Source organism: Anarhichas minor, unplaced genomic scaffold (genome assembly GCF_050575085.1).
Source record: "Anarhichas minor isolate MPS153535 unplaced genomic scaffold, ASM5057508v1 ptg000050l, whole genome shotgun sequence".
In the NCBI taxonomy this organism is placed as follows: Eukaryota; Metazoa; Chordata; class Actinopteri; order Perciformes; family Anarhichadidae; genus Anarhichas; species Anarhichas minor.
In genome coordinates, this window is record NW_027466496.1 from 2,152,501 (window position 1) to 2,177,228 (window position 24,728).

The following is a 24,728-nucleotide window of genomic DNA, read 5'->3' on the forward strand; positions in this document are numbered from 1 at the left end:
TCACCCTGCAGCTGTCTGGCAAACGTTACAGAAGTATCCTCCACACATAATAAAATTTTTGTTTTTTTTTGCGTGTTTTATTACGAAGCAGAATGGGACTACTAACTGCTTTCCATTGTGCAACCCTGTTGTACAATGATAATACATGAACTTTGTCAGACTTGTAACCTTAAAAGGCTTGACTTGAGACATTGGGACTATTGTCTTGTAAGGGCAAGGACGGGACATAATAGGATTGTACAGTGATGTAACGGGGACACAGCTGAAGAGGCCCTTTTATGAGCTGGAGGAGTTCAGACGGTGCCACAGACGTGCCCACACTAAGACCAATACAAAATCTGCCATATGACTCAAGTCCAGGCTTTGTCTAGGCAAGAGGTGGGTTCGTAGCCGGCGATAAGGAAAACGGCAGACCAGCAAGCTAGCAACCAAGAAGAAAAAGTCAGAAAGGGTCATAAGTATGGACAACTCCGATGAATGTTGATTGTACTTCTCAGCATATCCGCACATCACAAAAGCCCTTACTATACACAATGACGCATAGCATAGCAGAGAAAGTGATGCCAACTCGTTTCCCACCATATCTGGCCCATTAATATCTTTGGTCATTTTCATTATAGAGCCCGGCAGAGGCTGACAACCCTTCCAGCAAAGAGTTATTTGTTCATTTGCATCTATTTATGTATAATATTGTATTTTCATCAATATACTGATGTTTCAATATATTTAGGTTAACTACTAACTACGTCAAAGGCAACTGGACTTTCTGTTTTCGTGTTACAATCGGATGCACAGAGAAAGATTAGGTCCAAAGACAAAACAGACGAGCAATTACTGAAACTATTTAAGTTGGAACACACGCAGTTAAAACCAAATACAACATTGTACTCCTGTATCCAGCATGAGGGCCAGGTCGGAATCAAATGTTTTGACAGGCTATGAGACCTGGCGCCTCAGGCTCCACAGGAAAAGTCTCCCTAGTTGACTGTCTGAGGTAAAGTAGAAACACAAGCTAACTAAAATGAAGGGAAAGAAGAAAGCAAAAGCAACTAAGCAAAGCAGAGAACAAACGAAAAAATAAGAGACATTAGGCACAGGTAAGGCTTAAAAAATAACAAGATTTCAGGAGCAAAAACTAAATAAAAAGGAGGAAGGAAGGTTGAAAGAGGTGAAAAGAGAAGAGACGGAGTGAAGGCTGCCAGTTGACAAGCCGAGCGTAACAGTGACTTACGAGCATAAAGGACAACGAGTAAAGAGACAAAGAGGAAACAAGAAGGGCACAGGGGTCCCCCAGGATTCGTCTCCCAGTTAAATAGATTACTTAGCTCCGCTTTTATAAGCTGCAAGTCAAGTCACATTTAGGGGCAGAAGCAGGGAGGCAAAGGCCGAGTTCAGGGTGAATCTACACCATATCAACACTAAAGAATGCATGGAGAGCATACATGCATCCACAATTCTATCAAAAATTCACACCTTCCCTGTTATTTACTAGAGCTAATCATCTGTTTTACATTTGAATTTATTAAAAAGTGAATATGCGTACATGTTATTTTAATTGTCTTGCTTTCATGAACGCACGTTTCAAGATTTCATTATTTAGTTAACAACGACGAGGGAAAATGTCTCGTCACCACAAATCTATCTGGCCAAGTAGTATATGTTGGGTACTCCAAGGGAGGGGAAACACTACCAAGTGTTAAATATACATCTGCTTGTGTCTTGCAGTCCTCTCAGGAACTGCAATGCAGAGAGGAGCCAGGCAGCCACAACCTACTAACCCCCCCCCCCCCCCCAACCTCCCGTCTGTTGCGATAAGCAGACGTGCTTCTTTAGTGGCTTTTCCAAAAAAAACAAAAAACATTTAGCCTCACTGAAGGGCACTTTTGCTGTGTGACAAATAATAAAGACTTAGAGGGGCAGCACTCGCACTTGAAGCAGGAGAAGGGCAAAGTCAAGGTTGAGAAAACGCTCGACAGACAGACAAGACAGACCAAATACGCCTGCATGTGTTCGCCGAGGGCACATTGTGGGGAAACCATGCTAGCACATAACTCTTTGCAGCCTGTTAGCATTCCTTGGTTTCAAGGAGTTGTTCTAAACCAGGCCAACAACCATATAAGGAAAAGTGAAGTAGACAGAATCTTCCTCATGACGCAAAATGCTGGTTCCTTTAGTTAACTTACTTGTTAGCAGCCCTCGAGGAAGAAGATGACGAGTCTCCATTTTCATGGATGGCATCGCCATTCTGTTGGACTTCTAGTGTGGATTGGGGAAAACAATTTTAGCATACAGATATTATGTGCAAGCTATATTTGCTAAATTTCTTAAAAGAAGAATTGGTAAGTGCTGGATTGGACAAGGATTAGGTGATAGTGTACCAGTATTTTCCTGTACATGTATCTGTGGCATATTTCTCCCCCTTTGCTTCATTGTTAATCGTCATTCACCTACACGTGATAATTAAAATTGGCAACCCCCTGTGTCACCCACCCCTAACGTATATACACTCAGCTCACTGGTGCCATTTGCTGCATTGCCGTTGGTAAGCGGTGCCAGTTCTTCCTGGCCAGAGACAGTCAGGCCATCTAGGAAGACAGTCAGCTCCCCTGCGGGAACCAGAGCTCCCTTCTGCTCCACGCTCAGTTTCAGCACCTCCTTCACATTCTCCACTGTAGAGGCAAAACAGGGACCGTGTGGGAGGCGGCATTACAATAGAGTCTCATCAAGAAGAGCATAAAGCAAGCCAATTTCAGACTAAATAGTACTTTATGCGTCTACTGTTCTCTGGAACTGTAGTAACTGTGCCACAGCTTTGTTAAATAAGGAACACACCCCACCCCGGACCTCGTATTATAATATGGTTCTGTATTTTAAAATCATACATTTCCTGTCATGCTGCTCCAAGGCTTGAATGAGGTCCAGCGTGGCTTTGCCCATCAGAGCGTCTGCCTTCAGGGTGTTGTGACTCCATACTTTGAAATCCACCTGTGTGTGCGGTGTTACATTCCTAAAAAAGGTCAGGAAGACAAAAACAAACACACACATAACACAAGTAATTATTATAATATTTAACATAAAGCACACAGATTTACATCATTGCAAAAAGGACAGTCAAATGATATGTGATTAGCGCCAGTGTGCTCCATCAGTAGTATCTTTAAGTTACAGGGTGGATGCGATAGCACAAAGGCTATGTTTGGGACAAGTAAATACATTTTAATGTGGAGAGCAAAGAGGCAGACATGGTGATATATGTCCATTACACATAAAATCCCCATTCACAACCTCAGCATCTACTTTCAGTATCGGCTCCTCCTCAGAAAAGAGAAACAACAACAACAAATAAAACAATTATTTAGATGCTCTTCATTCTGATCCTCCTCAAAATCCTCGCTGCAGGCTTAGCGACTGATGTACTCGGCTCACATAATGCTGCTTCGCCTGTGTTTTCGGAGCTTACACAAAATGAACACTACACAACAGCAAAGTCATTGTATTCACGGTTCAGCACATCAGCCTAAAGAGAAATATCTAGGATCATAGCCAGGATGCCATATGCAGGATTCATAACAGCTTGCAAAACACACCACTCTTGTCTTCTTCACAATAATTACCCAATCAAGACAATTAGTATTTGCGATGACATGTCTCTGGCATTTAGCTGGGCTGTTCTGAAGCCAGAGCTGTACACATCTCAAATGAGACAAAACCCCCCTGTGTGTTGTCATACAGTATTTGTTTCCATTGCCCTTGTTCGAATAATTATCAGATGAACCAACAACCGCATGTTTGTTACGTAAGGTATACACTGTCAGACACATGGACCTCAAAGTTGTGCCCCAAAGCCAAGGGCAGAACTCTTGCTCAATCTTTCTCTCACGACTGCTTTTTATACAAGCATGTTGAAGGGACTCCCCTCATTAGAAGACAGATGTCTATTCTCATCTCAGAAATCTTCAAAGTCTGTCTGTCATTTCATCTTCTCTATATAATAAAGTGGATTCATGAGTTGTCCCCCAACTTTATGAAGCACACTGTGTACACCACATGCTAAGATGTACACATAGTACACAGACTGTCAGACACATAGGAGGCAAACTTACAGAGTGAGCCTCTCATCCCATTTAGGACTGGAGGAGCTGTGAGACTTTGTCGTGCGCCGCGACTCCCCCTCCGCTGTCACCTCCACATAAATAGCAGTCCCAAACAGGCTTTTCTTCCTCTTGATTTTGGCACAGGAAACTGGTGAGTACATGAACGGATTGATGAGACGAGTGAGTTTTTTTTTTCCCCCTTTAACATTTCACATTTTCAGCATAAAGTTGACACTGTTATTCTGATATTCAGTGTGAGCTCTTTGAGGGACGGGGGTCCAGACCCTGAGGCCACCCTGCCACGCCCCGTACATTATAGCTTGGTGTGCGTAGACTCACCAATGGCATGGAGCTGTGATGTTCCTCTGTGGTTATGGCTAGACTCGGCTCTAGAAGAGGCCGTGGCCATGTCATACACCACAGTGGGAAACCTTTAAAAGAGGCAAATAAAGCAAACTTCAAACACACAAGACATATAGCCAGTAAAAGCACAAATAAGAAATAGGTGAGCTTGGCAGGGTTCCAACACAAATACAGCTGAGAAGTCGTAGAAGCTGCTTCTGCATATTCTGAACATTTTGTTGAGGTCTGTGGTCAAAGTTTTACCAGCTGTTAGCTGTTAATGTGTCCCAACATTTTGTGTACTATTACTTTATTTACCTACTGTAATGTTGTGATTTTCCTATGTTATAATTCTGCATGTACATAATGCTGGAAACACAATTTATACTCACAATTGGTGTGCGCTGCTATACCCTCTGGTTCAGCCCACTCTGTGTCCCATGGTTCCTCTGAAACAGAAAAGAGCTCATTTTTAGGACAAGGCTGAGCACAGCGGGTGTAAACTGCAGCAGTTCAAAGTGTGACCTCTGATGACACCAACTGAGTACCTTGTATGTATACATCTCGTAACATAGAGCATAACTGTTGTGTTCCCCAGCGTAGAGGAATAATTGGGACAGTCTGTGAAAAGCCCCGGTTGCTTTGCTTTTTTCACTGTCACACTACAATAATAAAAGTCTTTAGATCTGGTGGTACATTCTAGAGTAGCACAATTGCAACTTGCACTCATAACAACTGACCATCATTCACGTCTACAACTGTATGATTCGTGTTTCAGCAGTGGTCAACCACAAAACGACTTCTCCGCTCACAGCAATAAACCGACTTCTTCCACATTTGCTGTGATTACATTCTACTGTGTAACTAACTACTGTCTTTTGTAAAGGTAAACTACACTTGTGAGACCTAGTGTCAGTCACTATGCACCATGTGTTGAGACATGTACTTCAACCTGTAAATGTGGTGGCAGTTTTACATTTGAAGTTTACTTCACTGTAAAAGTCTCGACGTCCATCTGGATGAGATCAAACAGGAAATGAACGCCGTCATATTAACACATTGCAAGAAATACAGGGCTCCGGATCAACTTTTCCACAGGAAGCACTGGTGCCACTAACTTTCTCAGTTGATCACACCAGCGGATGATTTAGTCGCACACTTTTTTTTTTGAACAGCATGGTATTGATCAATGACCTTGCATGCTGATGAATAGATGTCTTCATTTGCATTATACATTTACATTATACTATACTTTTATCATTATCATACAGCAAAATCTTGCTTTAACATTAGGATCAAACTACATAATTAAGATGCATGTTGTGAAAAAAATAAAAAAGATTTATAAAATTAGTAAATTAAGCCTTCTATATAATTATAATTGATCTCAAGACAGATTCAAATCAACCCTGAATGTGTCTTTCTTGTGGAATTGTCAAACTCCTTTAGTCAGCAGTGACGCAACATTATCCTGATCACCACGTTCAGGCGTGCTAGACTTCTCCACGGCAACCAGGAGAAGACATCAAGACAACAAGATGAACACAACATGCCCATTATAGGTCCACGCTCCAGACGTCACCACGTCCACTGCTTCCTGAACTGGTACCAAGGTTCTAATTAGGACCAAGTGCTTTTTATATGATTAAATTATCACAGCATCAGGTTGTCACATAGGCTGGTTGATCACCCAATATAGACCACAGTTTGGAGCAGGCAGATTTTAAGCAGCTTAGGAGGGACTCAATTAAAAAGTCAAGGTCAGTCCGTGTGCAGGCTACAGGGCAGATAGAGACAAAAAGAATCAGCAGCACGGTGCCAAGTAAAGATTAGTCTGCCATCTTACTACTGTCAAAGATTTATACCAAGTGAGTTCACTGGTGATCTGCAGGTTAATCAGCAAGTCCAGCAGTCATCTGCCATCCCTCTCAAGGGTTTTTAACAAATGAATAATGAAAAACACTTATTAGCCAGGAAACAGACTGGCCCCAACTTATTTCAGCTCTAATCTCTACCGCTGCTCTTAGCTGTTGAATTTAAATGGATGGCACTAATCCTGGAACTGAGATGAACAAAACCAAACAAAAAGTTTAGTTGGGTGGAGTTTGAGAAGATGTGGGTGAAACTCCAACTTTGTATTGGGCAGTTTGCCACAGGTTTGAGAGCAAGGTGGATAAAACATGACAATTAACTATAGTATTTGTAGTGATTTGATAACAGCTATTAAATAAAACAAGTTGTGTTGTGGCAAATATGAATTGACTTGGAGCATGAAGATTTCTGACCCACTTACCCGACGGAGCAAGTTTAAAAAACATTAACGTTGAAACCTGGTCCGGTTTAATGTGAGACGCCAGGAGACAACAAACAAATATGAAGACGGGAGCTTTGCATTTAAAATATTAAAAGATTTTTGGCTTACATGAGTGATTGGGTGAATGAAAATCACACATTTTACAAGGAGTGTATTCGAATTCAGGCATGTTCCTAACCTTGAGAATATGGGGGTAAAAATAAAGAGCTTTCAAAACTTTGTACCAAGACTGGTATTAAGGTTCTCTAATTTCACACAGGTAACAACTTACACACAAACATGGACCCTCAGGCCCACATCTCTCACAAAGTTGCCTGCACTGGAATACATCTGTGTAGAGTAGACCATGATGTCAGGGGGGATGTTTGCTTACATGAACAGGACTGAAGTCCCCCCCTTCAAGCACACTCAGCTCAACAAACTGGGCAAAAAAACAAGTCATAACCTCAGTAACAGAAAGCAATACTAAGCCATAACACAGTCTAGTCTTGCTTTGTTGTCCTATTTTTCTATTTAACTCAAAATGAAAACAAACTTTATCCATAAAGTACATTTAGAATTTATTTTTTAATAACAGGAGAAGCTGAATTTACACCTTTGATCAGTCCAATTAGACAACATGGGGTTTCACTGTGGTAGTTTACTGACCACCGGGCACCCCAAATTCTTAATATTGCATTGTCTATCTTAAGTAATGAGACAGCTATTGCGCTTGCAATTTCCCTACATTCAGTAAACGCTGTTTAAACACGAAGTGAAAAGAAATCTTTAACCTAGTTCCGCTTTATCTCAACATCAATCGGGAGCTGTTAAATTCTTCTTTTCTTCATGTTGGCATGACACACTGTTGGCAGTCTACAACTCCTACTTGCCCCACAGCTGCTTTTTTGCTTTTCAAAGGTCAACGTGTGAGTGTGTGACAGAGAGAGAGAGAGAGAGAAAGAGAGAGAGAACACAAACAAGTATATTCCAGAGCCAGCAAAAGTTGCTTCTCAAGTGACAGCTTTCTGTGAGTAATTCCCTCCTATTGTAAAATTATACAGTATGTGACAACCTGAGCTGTCAAACCACTGTTCATGAAAGACAGCAGGACACTCACTAACGGTTCTGAAATACAATAGCCAAGACTGTATAGAAAACCTTCATCAGCCACTGAAACAAATAAAAGTCATGCTTGACCATTTCTCTTTGAGACAGAGCCTATCCACAAATAGGGAATGGAAGACCATTGGGCCTAAATGTCATTGATAGGGATTCCCATCAGGTATTAGCTGGGCCCAAGTTCATATCCTATGACATATTGTGCTCAAAATGCTGTGTTTGCCAATCATGGACTGTTTTGAGTGCGTTACTTGTTTAGTAATATTTAAAAGGAGCGCCACTGATATGTTTAGACAGTGTTGTATTAACAGCAGTGTGCCTTATGTCAGGCCTACGTTTAGTCAGGTATTGTGCATAATCAAAGAAACACCTGGTAGACAACAAATGGTAACACATTTAAAAGTTAGGAGGTAACCATTGTTGTTTTCTTTTTAGATAGCAAAGTTCAGTAAACAATACTGTGGATATTGGATAATAAATCAGCAGATTGCCATCACTTTCAAACTACATTTAAATCATTAAGTTAAGCTAACAAAGCCTTGTTGTTTCAAACACTGATCATCACACACAAACTGTTATGGTTAACCAACGTTGGCTAACTTCTGATAATCTACTAACATGCTAACGCTAAGTAAGAGTGATTTAACAGATACCTAACTTAATGGTCTTTGGACAGTAATCTATTACATCAGAGACAATGTTTGGTAATCTTATATTTGCCCCAGACATTTCCCATAGCGTAAACAGTATCTGTCAGATAAGGATGGCTAACGACGTGTAGCCATGTCGTAGCCACTAGCAGTAGTCTGCAACGAAAGCTAAAGTCAGCTAGCCAGCTATCAATAAGCTAACCAGCTAGCCACTGAAAAAGATCCCTGTTTTAGTGTTATTTGTTTGAGTTACAAGCTTACCGATAGCCGACTATCCCTCTAATTAACGTTGCGACATCTAATAAGCTTACCAGGTGGATATATCCGCACATAATCTAAATATTCAGTGTTTGTTTAATCTTTAGCTGTACAACCTACAGTAAAGCAGACACTGCTACTTTAGCATGCTAACGTTACAAACTTAGCCAAGTTAGCTATTATCCAATTGCTGCCCGTTTGACTTGCTAACGAATTTAGCGTTACTTAGCCGCTTTGCTAGTTGTCCGCCATCATTGAGCTAACGTTGGTCTAACACTTTGGTTGGATGTGGAAGACAGACTTTAAAATAATTCATTTTTGACATTACAATAAATCCGTTCGTAGTGGGTTAAAGTTACACAAGCAGCTGGCTTTTACCTCGTCCGTTGTTCCGCTCCTTTCCTACTCTCTGCGTATATGCGGTTCTTACGTTACGGTTGTCGGTAAAATGCCCAACCGTATAGGCCCCAGTCTGCTACGGTTGTCTTGCCATCTCTGTGCAGAAGCCTCTGAGCAGCAAAACACACGGTCGACAGGCGCGCCACCCCAAATATTGCTGTGTAATAACACGGGACACGAGAGTTGGCCCTCTGAGTCAACACTGTGGATATATGTATAATGGTGTTACTGTCATAGACAGTTAGACCAGACCGTATGTTACTTTACTTTACCTTCTAAAAGCGTAATTTAAATATTCATATATGTGTCTTGTTTTTTACAGTACACAAACCAAGACACTATCTTGATTATTTGTCAAATTGAATGCGAGCACATCATTCCTATATGTTATATGTATTCCAAATTTATTTTTGAAATATATATTTGTATTTTTCATTAAATTCTCATATTGCGCACATTTTTATTTTTAGTTACTTCTGCAGCAATGTTGCTCACCTCAGTATCTTGTCGTACAGAAAGACCTATTTAATTTCACTTGTGTGTTTGTATGTATACAGTATACGTCAAATACCATACTGTATGTGGTTCCCATACAGTTTGGGTGTCAGGAACCAAAGGGGTCACAATAAAAATCAGAGGGATCACAGGATGATACATTAAAGAGAACAAACGTTTCTGTTACCCAAAAAGTGTTTATTTGTCTGACTTTTTCCATTTTTTTAATGATCAAATACTAAGTATACTTTCACCACTTCTGGCTGTAAAAATAATTTCAGTCAACCCATCTGAGAAGATGATCACCAGTAGTGAAGGGTCAAAAGGAAAATATTGATACATTTTATGGGGTCACAAGATAGTATATAAACAACATGTTGCTATATATCGCTGTTTGTTTTGACCAAGTGGATTATTTAACTTGTATCTTCAAATGTGTTTATCTATAGTAAATATGCAGAAGTACTTATTGTCGTTCTGACACTGCATTTATTAAAGGGGTGCTACACACAGAGACGTTTTTTGCACTTCTGGTCGCTGCTGGTGTAATTTGTATTCACTCAGAGGCTGTGGCATAGCTGCTCTTTTTGGGTGCTCCAGAGGATGCTGTCGTGGCCTGGCATACTGTATGTCATATTCATGATTCTAATCACATTCCACTGAGTGTAAATGCATCCAGGAATTTCTTTAACTATTTATATAGAAATATAGATCCATTGTCTGTGAATCAAAGGACATGAGTATGCAGCATTAGCAGGGGTAACAACTGGAAATCAAGTATTAGCAAACCCCAATACAATAATAGATATTATATAAACCATTGGTTTCAGCTGAGCTAAGTTAATTTACTTTCAAGGCAGCAAACAGTAGACTATTTCATAAATTCCTGTTTTCTGATGGAATTTTGGTCTTTGACAAAACAAAATTTCCATTCTCCATACCACTTTTCATCTAACCTCTACAACTGCACGACTATATATATTTTGACTTATTCTAGCCCAAATCCATTTGAAATTGATTTTTAAGTGTTTTAGCTCAGTGTCTTAGATTCGCACGTGTGGATTTTTTTTTACACTTCAATTATTAACTCTGCTCTAATATTCTTATATTACAAACACTGACAAGATGGCAGACGTTATGACATATGATTCCAGGTGTTATTGACAATATTGCTAATTGCTGTATTCCATGGGGGAATGATAGATTTCAGTGCAATAATCAAGACATAATTTAAAAATAGAAACATTAAAATTTACAATAAAATATGGTACACAAACAAACAGATAACAGTACTTTAAAACAAATATATTGTAAAATTATATCTACAATTGTGTGTCTGTTGCTATGTGTGTGTTACAAGGTTCATTTATTTGTCATTTTATAACACAGGGTTGATCAATGAAATATAAATTGCACAACGCTCATATTAATGCTGAAGCCACACCAAGCCGTCCGTTGATCTCACGCTCCATTTTACCCTCACGCTCCATTTTACCCTCACGCTCCATTTTACCCTCATGAACAAGACCCAGAGATACTTGAAGTCCTTCACTTGGGCCAACAACTCACTCCCAACCCGGAGGGAGTATTTTTCCAGCAGAGAACCATGGCCTTAGACTTGGAGGTGCTGACTCCGATCCCAACCGCCTCCCACCCGACTGCAAAGTGCCCCCATGCATGCTGAAGGTCATGGTCTGAAGAAGCCAATAGGACCACATCATCTGCAAAAAGCTGAAAAGTTATTCTGAGGTACCCAAACCAAACACTCTCCTCCTCCTGGATTTGAGGTTCGACAATCTGTCGAAGTCCTTTCCAGCAACCTGGAATGGACTTCCCCAGTGAGGCTGAGCACTATGATACCTGATAATTGGAGCACACCCTGTTGTCCCCCTTTTTAAAAATGGGAGCTTTCACCCCAGTCTGGTAGTCTGCAGGCACTGTCCTCAACCTCCACGCGACAACTAAGAGGCAGGTGAACCAAGACATCCCAACAATGTCCTGAGCCTTCAGCATCTCAGGGTTAATCTCATCCGCACCTGGTGCCTCGCCGCTGAGGAGCTTCTTAGCTACCTCAGAGACCTCTGCCATGGATACAGGTGAGGCTTCGCCCAAGTCTTTGACCTCTGCCTCCTCCATAGAGGAGGCAATGGTTGGGTTCAGGAGTCTTCCACTGCTGGAGAATATCCTCAGTCAGGGTCAGCAGTTCTCCTCCCCTGCTGAACACGGGTTCATGTTAACATTATTAACCCTCTACTGATATAACACTATGATTATGTGTTTAGTTATTACTATACATATACTGTACTAGCCGCAGGAAATTTTAAGCATCAAAAACCTTATTTCCTGCATTCTGGTGAATTTATGGTGGAGTTATCTTTATTTATGTAAAAGAAAACACAAATATCAGGGTGCCTTGGTAGCTAACTTCCTAGGGCTTGAATCCCTTGTGTTTTTTCCTTTGCTGCATGTCATCCTCTCTCTCTCTCCTCTGCCTTTCTTGACTCTCTCCAAGCTTTCACTGTCAATAAATCAAAAATGAAAAAGAATATCTTTTAAAAAGGGAAAGAAAACACAAATATAAGACAGTGACAATTTAAAAGATAATGCAGTAAGGCACGCAGGCATTCTTTATTGCTTCAATTCAATTATTTATTCTCCCGAAGATCAACTTTGATCATTTAATGTTATCCCTGCTGAATTAACATGCATGTTGGCAGGATTTACCTGGTGCGAGGGGCTGCAAGGGCTGGAAATGGTATGAACAGGAATGTGTAAGCACTTTGCTGCGACATATCACGTTCCAAAACAAAACATTTTACTTACAATTGTGGGTTTGAAACTATTTATTCCCGGCCAATACACTTAAGGGGACCGACTGCCTGATTCTAACGTCTTTCAGGCTATTGCCTAACATAGTGGATGAGAAGTAACCATCAAATACACTATTTACTTGATAAAAGATGTGTGTGTGTGTGTACAGACCAGCAGAGGGCGCCAAAGTGCATTCGTAAATACTGAACGCTCAACATGTCCTTCTTAAAATTTGTTCAAAAACTCATATTTACCACTAGCATGTTTCAGATGCAAAAATAATTTATAAGCAAGAATGTAAAATGTATAAACTCAACTCCAACTCATTTAGTAATGAAGACCATGCCAACTCATCTCACTACATATGGTGGACATATAAACATGACCACCTGTACAACTTAATGCAATCCAACACAATAACCATGCAGTAAAGACTTTGTGGAAGTTATATTGTTCCGTTTGTCTTTTAGTACAACAAGTTAAGATAACAAGCCAGGTACAAGGAGAGTTAAAAGAGGAGATGTCATATCATTAGGGTACAACATGTACGCAGTCAAATCTGTACCATGAATGTTTTGAGTGTAGGCCCAAAAATAATTTAAAATGTAAGCCAATGCTAAGCATGGGTGTGAGCCTCATAAGCCTGGTCTCACACGCAGGTCTCTAAACCAACTGTGTGTATGTGTGACATGTACATGTACATGATGTAACTAAGAGGCCAGAGTGCACAAAAAAGCAAAAGAGCTGGTTTATCAAAAAATAAAATTTCAGAGGGAGGCTCACCCCGGATGCCCCAGAGGTACGGCTTAAACCTGCAATGTTTATGTCATATTTACTTGTATCACTCTGCTGGTCGGAAATCACTTCCACACCTTAACATGTAACTTCTACGTTGGCTTCATTTTGCAGCCCCGGAGATTGACGCTTGCCGTGAGTAGAGCCGCTCATTGTTTGGGGAGTTCACAATATGGCAGAGGGCCGGTTGGTGACATTTTATCGTGCGGGAAATGTTGCAAAACTAGAAGAAAACGAACATCCGAGGGGGAAGAAGAGGGGTCATTTATACAAGACTCTTGTGGAGAGACCTTTTGGGGAGACAAAGGGATTAGGGAACTACTGTCGGTAGGGTGTGACCCCGAAATGGTGAGACAAATTCAAGGAATTGCAAGAGGGCAAATTAAGAACCAGCCACCTCATTGCAGTGCAAGCCATGTCATGTCCCGCCTGATTCTTTAGAACTCATCAAGGTCACATTCGAAAACGGCTTCGTACTGTGAGCCTTGGTCCTTGCCACACTGCAGAATAGGAGGCAGCAAGCATTTTTGCTGGACAATAAGGGAGGATATTAACCTGTTGCCTTTGCTTCACAAAGATTGGAACTAAATTTCACTTTTGTTCGGTAACTCTAATCTGAGCATTTTGGAGCCCCCCCCCCCCCCCCCCCCCTTCCCTTTCATTTGAGGATAGACAACATCCTGAGGCACATGTCACGAGGAATCAAATGCAGCTCCTGTGATCTGTACAGATTGAAAAGATTTGTGCTCCATGGAAATGCAGCAAAAGCGCCCTCTTGGATGCTCCTATGGTAGATAAAACATGATAAAGTGCCTTCTAGGGTCTCCTTCCAGTAGGGAAAACGAGATGAAGTTCCCTCCAGAGTGCCCCTCCAGTGGAGAGAATGAGGTGAAGTGCAGAAATTGGGGCCCTTAATTGGAGAAAACGTGATGCAGTTCCCACTAGAGTGCCCTTCCAGGGCAGAAACCGTGATGCAGTGCCGTATAGGCTACCCTACAAACTTTCTGCTCACTGGTGCCCATACGCATGCAGCTGGTGCCCTTTGTATTCTTTTCAACCATGCCCTTCAGACAGACACTAGGCCTGAGCGCAGCTACCAATAACACTGGAACAACGCTGTGGGGATGAGAGAAAGGAACGCCAGGGTTGATATGCCTCTCAATGGCTCTCAACATGGTGGCAGCTGAGCCTGCAACTCGCAGCTAACGATGCTAACAGCACTAACAGTGCCGGGCAGGACAGGGCTAACAGTGTCTACCTGAGGAGAAGCTCGGATAATGACACACACGGAGGGAGAGCAACTTTATTCTCGCCTCAGGTAGACCTTTCTCCACTATATCTAAGTTGTTTGCTGCTGTATTATAGCTCTGAATATCATATATAACATGGTTCATTACAGATAGAGAACGGAGGAGAGGATGAGAGAGCGGCTGTCATCATGACTGCTAAAGTGTTTGCAACAACGTGCATTTACTTTGTATCACAAAGATTTATTATTTCAGCAGTTGCAGAGAAACAATCAACTTGGTTTTACCTCTGAGGTCGTTCCTTTTTAGCATACGACATCAAAAAAAAAATTCTACAATTAGGCAGTATTACTGACATGCCATTGTGTACAGGAAAACACAGAAAAAACATGTTGGTGCGGTTCTCCTATCATGTTAACTTACACATAAACTAAAACACCTAATTGATGGCAGCACTGCATCTCGTTTTCTCCACAAGCGCATTACTGTCATGCTGAACTGCTAATTTGTGGCTGCCGCCAACATTTCCTTTGACGTATTTAAAAGCTATTTTAAAACAGAAATTAGCCACTATATTCTCAATGACAGATGTCGTGGATGCTATTACTCAAACCATCCATTTGTGCCTATACCATTACGTTGCTGTCATGTACCATTATTTTCTGTTTTACATTACTTTGGGGTTTGTACCTGTGCTCATAACTTAGCACTTGCTAAGACTGCAGTGATTATACCCAAAGATAAAGAAAAACACAGTTAAAAATGGATTGATTCAATAACTGATTGCTGTAAAATTTGTGTTCGTACAGAATTTATTTTATCAGATAAAGCACTTGAATGCAATTCAAGCATTATGAATATAATCATGTTAATAAAGCAAAAGTTTAAAACATATACAGTATATGTGGTCACATAACACTGGTGAAATGCAACAACAATGTCAGCAACATCAAAAAAGAAACAATAATGATAATACTGATTATATACAGTTAGTATTGTTCAAAGGAATTTACATAACAATGAATGGATTTTAGGAGAATGTAAGCTTAAGTATACAGTGGATAACTTTTCCAAGCAGCTGACTTTCACAAAAGGTATGCAAGTTTGATAAACTCCTTAAAATGTGCACTGTCTAACTTAAGATGCTGACTTTGTGAGATGATGCTTATCGTCCCACCCATGTGATGCATCAGTCTGTCTGTTGAGGTGGTTGATTACTGTTATAACACAATCGTGGCAGCGTGGGTGATGCTATCTGTACTGTGCGCTTGAGTTTATTTTTGCGTCTCAGTTTTGACCGGTTGACCGGCGGCAGAAGCAGATTGCGTTGAAGAAGCGGCAGTGGCATGTGGCGTTTGAGTCACAGCAGCCAAACTGGGGCAAACAGCTTTGTGTTATCTGAGAGCACGTAGGCTTCACAGGTTTGGGTGCCACTTTAGAAGGAGGGGGAGCGCCATTTGGAGGAACAGGGACCACGTTGGACTTCTGGAAGGTGGAGAGAATGGAAAGAGGGAAGCACAGTGGATGAATATGGGAGCATCAAAATCCAGTAATATTGCCAATATAACCTTCTCCTTTGATGTACAAAAAAAGTGCTGGTTTTGTTTATTGAGAGCTGAAAACTCGAAGCTTTCTGAATGGCTCAGAGCTGAAACAACAACACATTTATTAAAGGGCGCTCTACTTATTGTGAAGCCATTTTTGTCTTTGTGCATATTAACAACTATGTCTCAAATCTGTGAAACCAAGAATTAATGCTATTGACATGGTGATATATCAGATCAGTGCAAAATGGAGTTTAACCTTTTGACTTATTTTGAAATCTTCCAACCGAGATCATTCATTTTCTTTTGCAGTGTGTATAAATTATAAAATCTAAATATTAGACTATTACAGATCATTCAATGCTTTCTGTAAACTAGAAAAGTCAATGCTCAATGTGACTGGATTATAAGCCACCAAGATCTTACCGATGTATGAATCCTTTGTCTTTCATACTGTCCTCTCCTCGCAAACAGTGGTCTCTGTCTGCCTTTGATCAAAGACCCTGTTGAAACAACGACAAGACTGTGATTAGGAAATAATGCTGCAGAACATCTCAGCCTCAGATTGCGTTACGTTCAATTTAAGATCACCATTAGCCCCAGTTTGTCCCTCTCATGTATTACCATCACTGTACATTTGAGTCACAAAGCTAAGCATCAGGGTTATGTATTTAAATACCTATCTTTAAAAGATCCAGATGGTTGTTTAACATGTATTATCAGAAGAATACATAAAGTATCAAAAGTAAAAGTACTCATTATACAGAATGGACCCTGTCAGTGTAAAATGTTATTATATCATATGCTTATTATTATAATAAATCTAAAATATAGGCAGCATTTTAATGTTGTAGCTGGTCAAGATGAAACGAATGCTAACTACTTATTATACTCTCTGGTAGTCAGTAGTAATGCATCAGTTTTTTTTAAATGTATCATATAGATTGTATGTAAAATCTTAAAGGCCCTGCATACCCATAGTTCACCCATACGGCTCAGTTGTTTTGACTAGCACCATGCTGGATGGACATCTTCCTTCTCTGTCCACCAGAGGTCCTTGTGGAATCCCCTAGGGAGCCCGTGTCTTAATCTTGCTACTAGCTGCATCTCATCTTCTAATGAGTCTCTGTGTGCATATTGGGTACAGGCTGTATGTCCAGTATGGTGTATAGTAAATGGACGATTTGGCATGCAATGGGCAATGTTCCCCAAGTCAAATATTGTAGATTTTACTGAAAAATGCCCTAACAATTTGATTTATAACACACAATTATAAAAACGCACGAATGCACTGGATTATAAATACAGAGTACATGAAAATTTGTACCTACAGTATAAATTAATACCACTGAAATAAACTACTATTTAAGCAGCTTAAAGCTAGGGTTGGTAATCTTGAGAAACTAGCAAGAGGACGCTAGATTTTTTTAATTATCCAACCAAAAAACCCAGCCCAGTGTTGCCACACTAGCTCCACAAGTCGCTACATCTAGCAAGAAAGTTGCCAATTCAGCAACACCGCCTGTCCCTTCAGGCCTCCCTCCAAAGCCACTCTCCAAAAATGATCTTTATGAACATAAACAACGAACATGGCTATTGTTAGTACTCACAGCTGTTAAGCTGGTGACGCGCAATGAGTGCATGGGCAGAGTGCGCAATGAGTGCATGGGCAGAGTGCGCAATGAGTGCATGGGCAGAGTGCGCACATGTGGGCAGGTAGGTAGCCCAAACCATTGCATTTAGGCTGAATGAAACGATTGTACGGCTTATTACAATCCTGCGACAGCCACAGACACCGTATATATATATTTATTTTGTCAGAGAGATGATTCATTGATTGCTGACAAGATGTAACACAGAGAGATACTTATAAATTAAAAAAAAATGTTTTGAAGAAGATTTCCAACTGCTTTAAACTGCTTTAAGCTGTATACGGTTAAAGTTTGATTTGATGTCATTTTACTGCACAGGGTTGCGCAACGACATGCAGTTGTAGTCTCTTTATACAAGAAAAAAAACTAAATAAAGCAAAATCTGTGGTGCATTTCTGTAGTGCTTTTTAAAAAATTTGAATCAGGAGGAATGTTAACAGTACAGCAACAAAAAGACTGGTACATTCTGGGCAGACAATATGGCCTGCTACATCTCATGTATGACATTTCCCCCACTATTTTGTGGTTAGGGACACAGACAACATGCTTGCAAATGTAATCCATTTGATCTTATTTCCATATACATATTTTGTATGTACCTTCGTAGACACCCTATTTTGAAAACCGGACATAGTCACGTCTAATCCTATGGTATCCTTCCGCTAACCTCACCAAGGTCATCACTGTCAGCTCATCTGGGCTGTTTGAATACATTTACCTTCGGAATGATTTCCAGTGATAACAAATTAGTTATCACGTTATCTCAAGATAACATGGTTGTTTTCTAGAGTGATCTTGCAATAAGGATATTTAAAAGGTTTATGGTCTCAATTGCTAGTTCAAAGTCTCCTTCAAGCATGATGTTCATTTATTAAATCATGGTCCCTTTTAGAGTAAAATAGATCATAAGCAGAATATGATACCAGAGCCGTATACGGCGTCTCTACATCACTCTTATGAATTCCCAATATGGTAATCTCCATTCATTAGTTGCAAAAAAACTGATATGGCGACACGAACCAATAGGTGACGTCACGATGACTACGTCCACTTCTTATACACAGTCTATGGTTTGGACTACACTGCAGACAGTAACAGAGGGACAGCTGACTCATATGAACGGGTCCAATATACAGTCTGTGGTTGAATGCACATCTGCGCCTATGAATCCTATACTGCTTTTCTTGCAGGTCTGCTACGTCTCATGTATGAAATATCTGCGTCGGCACTGCGCCGCCTTTTGTTTTAAAAATAATAAGCTGGTAATGAGTCGCATCTCTCGCCGCGTCCATGTGTCGTCCCTCTTCCCCTCCTTGCAGTTCTCTTAGGACCTACTCATAGAACTGCTAAAGAAAACAAAACACCAAGTGTGAGACCACTTTATTGTTAGGTAATTGGCACATGTGTTTCAGATACCCTACATGTTACAGTTACTGTGAGGAGCAGAGTGCCTCCCGTATCCAGATCCTGTTGTGTCTGTCTGACATTGTGGTTGTTTCCATTTCAACCCCTTTAATAAGATTATTTTGGCGCTACTGTGTTTAGTCTGACTGTAATCCTATAAGCATAGTGTATTCTTTCAGTCAATGCTAAAAGTTAAATCTGGACCATAGGCTACAAAACTGTCTCATTTAAAGATATATCACTTGGATGCTGTCACTGTAAACATTTTATTTAGTATATGTTATGCTATATGTAGGCTATTATCTTATAACCTTTTGTTTGTATAGCGGAGTTGATTTTTTCAGAATCAAAGTCCGAATCATCAGCTTTATTGGCAAGATATGTGTAGCCTACGCACACAAGTAATTTTGACTCCATTGCTCTCAATGTACAATAACCTAAACGAAGGACATGAGTAACAAAGCATTGGGCCAAATCCGTACAGCTGACTTACATCACATGATGGGACATAATGTCCAATTACAAATGTGAACATTTTCTGTACTAACCATGTAGGGTACTCTTACAATAAATCTGATGCTGTACATATCTATAGATGGATCCCAGCCGTCAACATGTTCATATTTGTTCCATCCATACTGTTAATCTGATTTTGGCATTTCATATTTGCAATCTTCCACTCTTTATTGCAACTGCTGCACAGCTAGTTTCCCTTGGGATACATGCAGTTTGGTCTTATCTTATCTTTTGGTCAGTTTCATATCTCTCACAACGTGACATCATAAAGATGAGCCCGACCACCACCCAAGTCCAACCCCACGATACAGACTTATATTCACATAATGTACAGGATTTCACATTTTGGTTCAATTCAACATCACTTCTGATGACGAAGTACGAATGTAATTTCGTATTCAGACTGAAATCCATCCGTTTGAATTCCTTTAGTCCCGGTTTAGATTGTATTTAAAACTCAAATAAAAAGCCATTTTAGTACTAGACATTAACTAAGACATTATAATAATGCTAAATAGCAATTGTCACAATTCAAAATATTCTGTGTATACATTTTGCAGTTCATAATTAATCATATTGTGTAGTAGCCTACTTTTAGTCCTAATATATTTGTCTATAAAAAGATGTACAGTGTTTTTATGTAAACTGTAGGATTGTCTATATAAAAATATACACACACTCAATTGTAAATGAATACAGTTTAGTGTAGGTTAGTCTCTATTATTGAGTGTATAAATCTCTGCGTTCATCATCTGACTAAAATAGTGCAGTTGTTAGTTACTAGTGAGCTATATAAACTGTAGAAACGGCATGGCCAGTAAAACAGCGCAACCCGTGCACTCACCTGTGCTGAGGGGCTGAGGCTTCTGCGGAGCTTCTGACTTGCGGCCGTACTGTCCAGCGCTGACTAAGGTCAAATGCAGAATGCAGAAGCAGAAGCACACGACAGCCAACTTCATCCCGAATGAAACCATCTGCCTCTCCTCGGATGCAACGATGGACCCCCCCAAAAAAGGGAAAAGAACCGCGTGTTGCGTTGCCAGCTGCCGCTTGTTGCCTACATCCAACTTGTTGCCCGTGTCGTTCTTTTTCTCTGCGTCTCACTCACTCGCGGACTTCTATTTATTAGAAAGGCAGGTTCTAACAGTACACGCCCCCTTGTCTTCATGCCTCTAAGTGCTGTCCCCCAACAAGAAAAACTATTTAACAAAATAATTAAGTATTCAGACATAGATATTTACTAAGAATGTGTTATGGTCTATTTAAACCCAAGGCATTAAATTAGATAGTGATAAGCTAAATATATACAAAATCATCATTTATAGGGTACTTTCTATTGGGAAGTAGCTGTCCCCAACCCTGACATCTAAATTTCAATTTCTGTAAATAACACTTAAAACAATTTTTAGATTTTGTTCAATGGTGTAATTTCAAAGATCTTTATGATTAAGTTTAAACAGAAGTTGTAAGATTTAGATTTATTTTGGGTTTAATTTTAAAATTAAAAAGCTATACCCAAAAAATCATGTCCCCAGTTTTCATGTCACAACCAAAACACAAGAGTTTTAGTCCATTGGCTGAGCCTGGTTTTTAGCCACACCCCTGCATTTTTGACCAGGCAGTGACACTGCATCCCTGTCCCTCATGGCTGAATGGTAAGTAGCTAAATCCCATACTTTTGATATAAATGTGTTCCAAAGTCTGAAAATCAGTGTGTAACCTTAAGAATTGTCACTACTGTTGGGGATTTACCCTCGGGCAAAAAGCCCACCGTATAATCTGACTCCAAAAGACTACACCTTCAGAAGGACCCCGCGCAGATCGTTTTGATTGGAATTACATTCGATGAACAGAAGACGGTAGACGATCTACAAGTATTAACAATTTAATAAGTCAAGCATCAAAGCATAAAAATCATAGATCTATGGTTTCACAAAACACAAGAATTGATTAAGTATCCCTAGCAACAGACAGAAAGTCAGGGCTCGGTCCACGCATCTCTCCTCTCAGTGTTTTGTGAGCCCCGCCTAATCCTTTCCCTGTTACTTTATTCATTCTCATGAGGAGTTGACCTTGTCCTGCACAGGGACGAGTTATCTTCACACACACACACGCCAGGGTTGGGGCCACTGTGTGTGTGGGAGTCCTCCAGTTCTCATGGACAGAGAAGATGCTGTTCCTGCTTTCCACCTGTTGTTGCTACATAATATCGCACGGACTAACCCGCTTCACAACACATCTAGTTTCGAGTTTAAGCTAAACCACCCGTGTGTCAGAGCTTCATCTTTGTACGGGGAGCGCGTGAGTGCCTCACCCGAAGATTCAAACCTTTGCTCTATGACACACGCAACACTATTGCAAATGAGCACACACATAATACTTATACGTTTTTGTAAATACCGTTAGCATATTTCTACAATCCCTCTTTTCACACTGTTTAACAGTGTGAATATAAATTGCTATATCAGTAGTCATCTTGCAATGTAAGCGTGCAGACAGAGCAAAGGAGCACATTACAATTATTTTGACACATGTGGAAATGGTTAAACAGTTTAAATGCGCGTTTTTAATACAGAGTTATTTGGAAGTGGTTATAACAGCAACATCGTCGTAGTTTAGTGGCTGGAGGGGATGGCATTCACCCCCTTCAGCGTCCTGATAGTCATCGTCAGAGTGTAAGTCAAGGTATCGGTCTGGGTCTTGTTGTGTCACAGGTTGATACAGTTGTTGGCACTGAGTGAGGAGCATTTGTCTGGGAATGGATCCCTCTTTTGTCAGTCACATTTTTATTAGGAGTATGGTCAGTAGTTGTTACATCAGTGTCACTTTGTCTCGTCAGTGACCTTTGGTAACCCTCGTAAAATAGGATGGGGACAACAATACAGAAGGTAAGGAGTCCCAGTACGCAAGTTGATTTTCGTAACCCACATCCCCACAGACGTCTTTGTCTGGACCTAGGGGGCCTTATTGGCCATTTTCTACAGATGTACACCAAATTAAGATAGAAAAACCCACTAATTACAGAAGCAAAGTGAGCCCTGCTATTAAGGCTGTTTTAGTTTTTACTGAATTGTTTGGTCCTGATATGTCCTGTGTATAAGTGCCTCGTAATTATCTGGTCATTTTATTCCACAAGAAGAGGAGGGCTGTTGACTATTATAGATACTTTCAGTTGCGCACACACATTTGGGCGTCCTGCCAACACACAGTAGACGGAGCACGAAAGGGAGGGCTATTGTAACAGAAGAAACAAAAAAGAATAAAACACAATAGGCAGTGATAACCTCTCCTCTGAGAGGGCCTGGTTTAGTTAATGTTTTATGAGCGTTTAAACCAAAGTTCCCCGTGGCACAGAGCTTTTTTGGTTGTCTTGTGCCTTTGCACACTGAGTCTGATGATACCAGTTTGACCCTTTTTTCTCAAGTCTTACTGAATGTGTAGTGGCAGCCTCTATTTTGTAAGGTCCTGTCCACCTTGGTTCAGTCCATTTTCTTTTAATGACTTTTAACCAAACCCACTCTCCTTCTTTCACGGTTCCGCTGGGGGAGCCCGATCCTTGGCTTACCTCTGCTGATTCTGCACCTATTGAGAGAGGGAAGCTACCAATATTGTTAGTGCATCATAGTATACTTTACCCTCTATACTTGATAGTTCTACAGGCTCTTTCAGAGGGCCACTGGATGCCGGTCCTGGCATCCTCCTTCCTGTTACTAATTCATGGGGAGAGAAAGATGATCTAATGCTCATTAGTACATATGGTAATGCCTCGACCCAATTTCCCAATTTCCCAATTACCCAGTTTCTCTGCAGGCTTTTGACAGTTTGTCCTTGAGAGTTATGTTTGCTCTCTCCACCTTCCCCTGGGACTGCGGGTGATACACTGAACCGTAAGAGTGCGTTATGTTTAACACAGCCTCTACCTTTTTTAGGTCCTTGCTTGAAAAATGTGTACCATTATCCGATCTTATCCTCATAGGGAGTCCAAGCCTAGGGATATGTTGATTTACCAAATATTTTATCACTGACGCGGCATCCTCTTTTTTTAGTGGGGACTGCCTCCACCCACTTTGAGAAACAGTCGACTATTACTAACATGAACCTGTAACCCCCAACTCGTTATTCTTGTCCCATGTCTGTATAATCGATCATTATTTCTTGCCATGGCGCTGTAGGAACTGGATAGCTGCCCATGGTTGGTTTTACTGTTGGTTTAGCATTATGTTCATTACATATTTTACAATCAATTACTCTATCATTGCTTTTAGGTAAGGATGCCACCAATGTAGCTCCATGTTTGTCAATGTTTGTTTTCTTCCACTATGAGTAACCCCATGTGCTTGTTTTGCCAATAGAGGGATAAGTCCTGCTGGATGTTACAAAAGCCATAACACCATGCTCAGTCAAAATGACAAGTGGATGGCTCATGACTATGTGAGCAGTTTTCAAAACCGCTTTAGCCACGCCTGCTGCATGTTTGACACATGGAGGCTGGCTGGATTCTGTAGAGTCAAGTTTTGCACTGTAGTACATTAGTACGTCTCTACCCCCCTCTTTTTTCTGGAATAAGGCGGCATTGACAATGCCTGCTTTTTCAGAAACATCCAAATAGAAAGGCAATGTGTAGTCTGGCACAGAGAGTGAGACTGCTTCTGACAAGGATTGTTTGAGTGAAATTAACTGCTGTTCAGCGTCAGGGCTCCAAGTCAGCTGTGCTGTGAGGGTCCGATGACCTACAGCGGCGACAAGGGCACGTAATGGAGATGTTCTGTCTGTGTATGCTGCGATGTAGTTTCTGCTGTAGCCTGTCAGGCCTAGAAAAGAGAGCATGTCTTTTACTGTGATAGGTTTTGAGTGGTGCAGGATTGATGTTTTATGAGCACTAGAGAGGCCAGAAGAGTTTTGAGCAACTTCTCGGCCTAAGAAGGCAACAACCTGTCTGCAAAGTTGAACCTTAGTTTTGCTTACTTTAAACCCGCACTCAGCCAATCGTGCGAGCACCTGGTGGCTTGCAGTCATCCATGTCTCTGCTGATGGAGCAGCAATCAGTAAGTCGTCCACATATTGAATTAACAATACGTCCTCAGGAAGTTCAAGAGTTGACAAGTC

The 24,728-nt window shown here is 40.7% G+C and overlaps 1 protein-coding gene across 1 annotated transcript in view; it reads right to left on the minus strand.

Moving 5' to 3' along the window:
• The window catches only part of wwp1 (WW domain containing E3 ubiquitin protein ligase 1), a 26,144-nt gene extending 16,837 nt beyond the window's left edge, over window positions 1–9,307 (minus strand). The window contains exons 1-7 of the mRNA XM_076112634.1: window positions 9,138–9,307; window positions 4,829–4,885; window positions 4,434–4,525; window positions 4,104–4,242; window positions 2,883–3,007; window positions 2,517–2,669; window positions 2,184–2,256 (exon numbers count right to left, since the gene is read on the minus strand). Coding sequence (XP_075968749.1) covers window positions 2,184–2,256; window positions 2,517–2,669; window positions 2,883–3,007; window positions 4,104–4,242; window positions 4,434–4,503 — 560 coding nt within the window. The 5' untranslated portion in view covers window positions 4,504–4,525; window positions 4,829–4,885; window positions 9,138–9,307. The remainder of the gene's footprint in view (window positions 1–2,183; window positions 2,257–2,516; window positions 2,670–2,882; window positions 3,008–4,103; window positions 4,243–4,433; window positions 4,526–4,828; window positions 4,886–9,137) is intronic.
• Window positions 9,308–24,728: the final 15,421 nt, after the last annotated feature.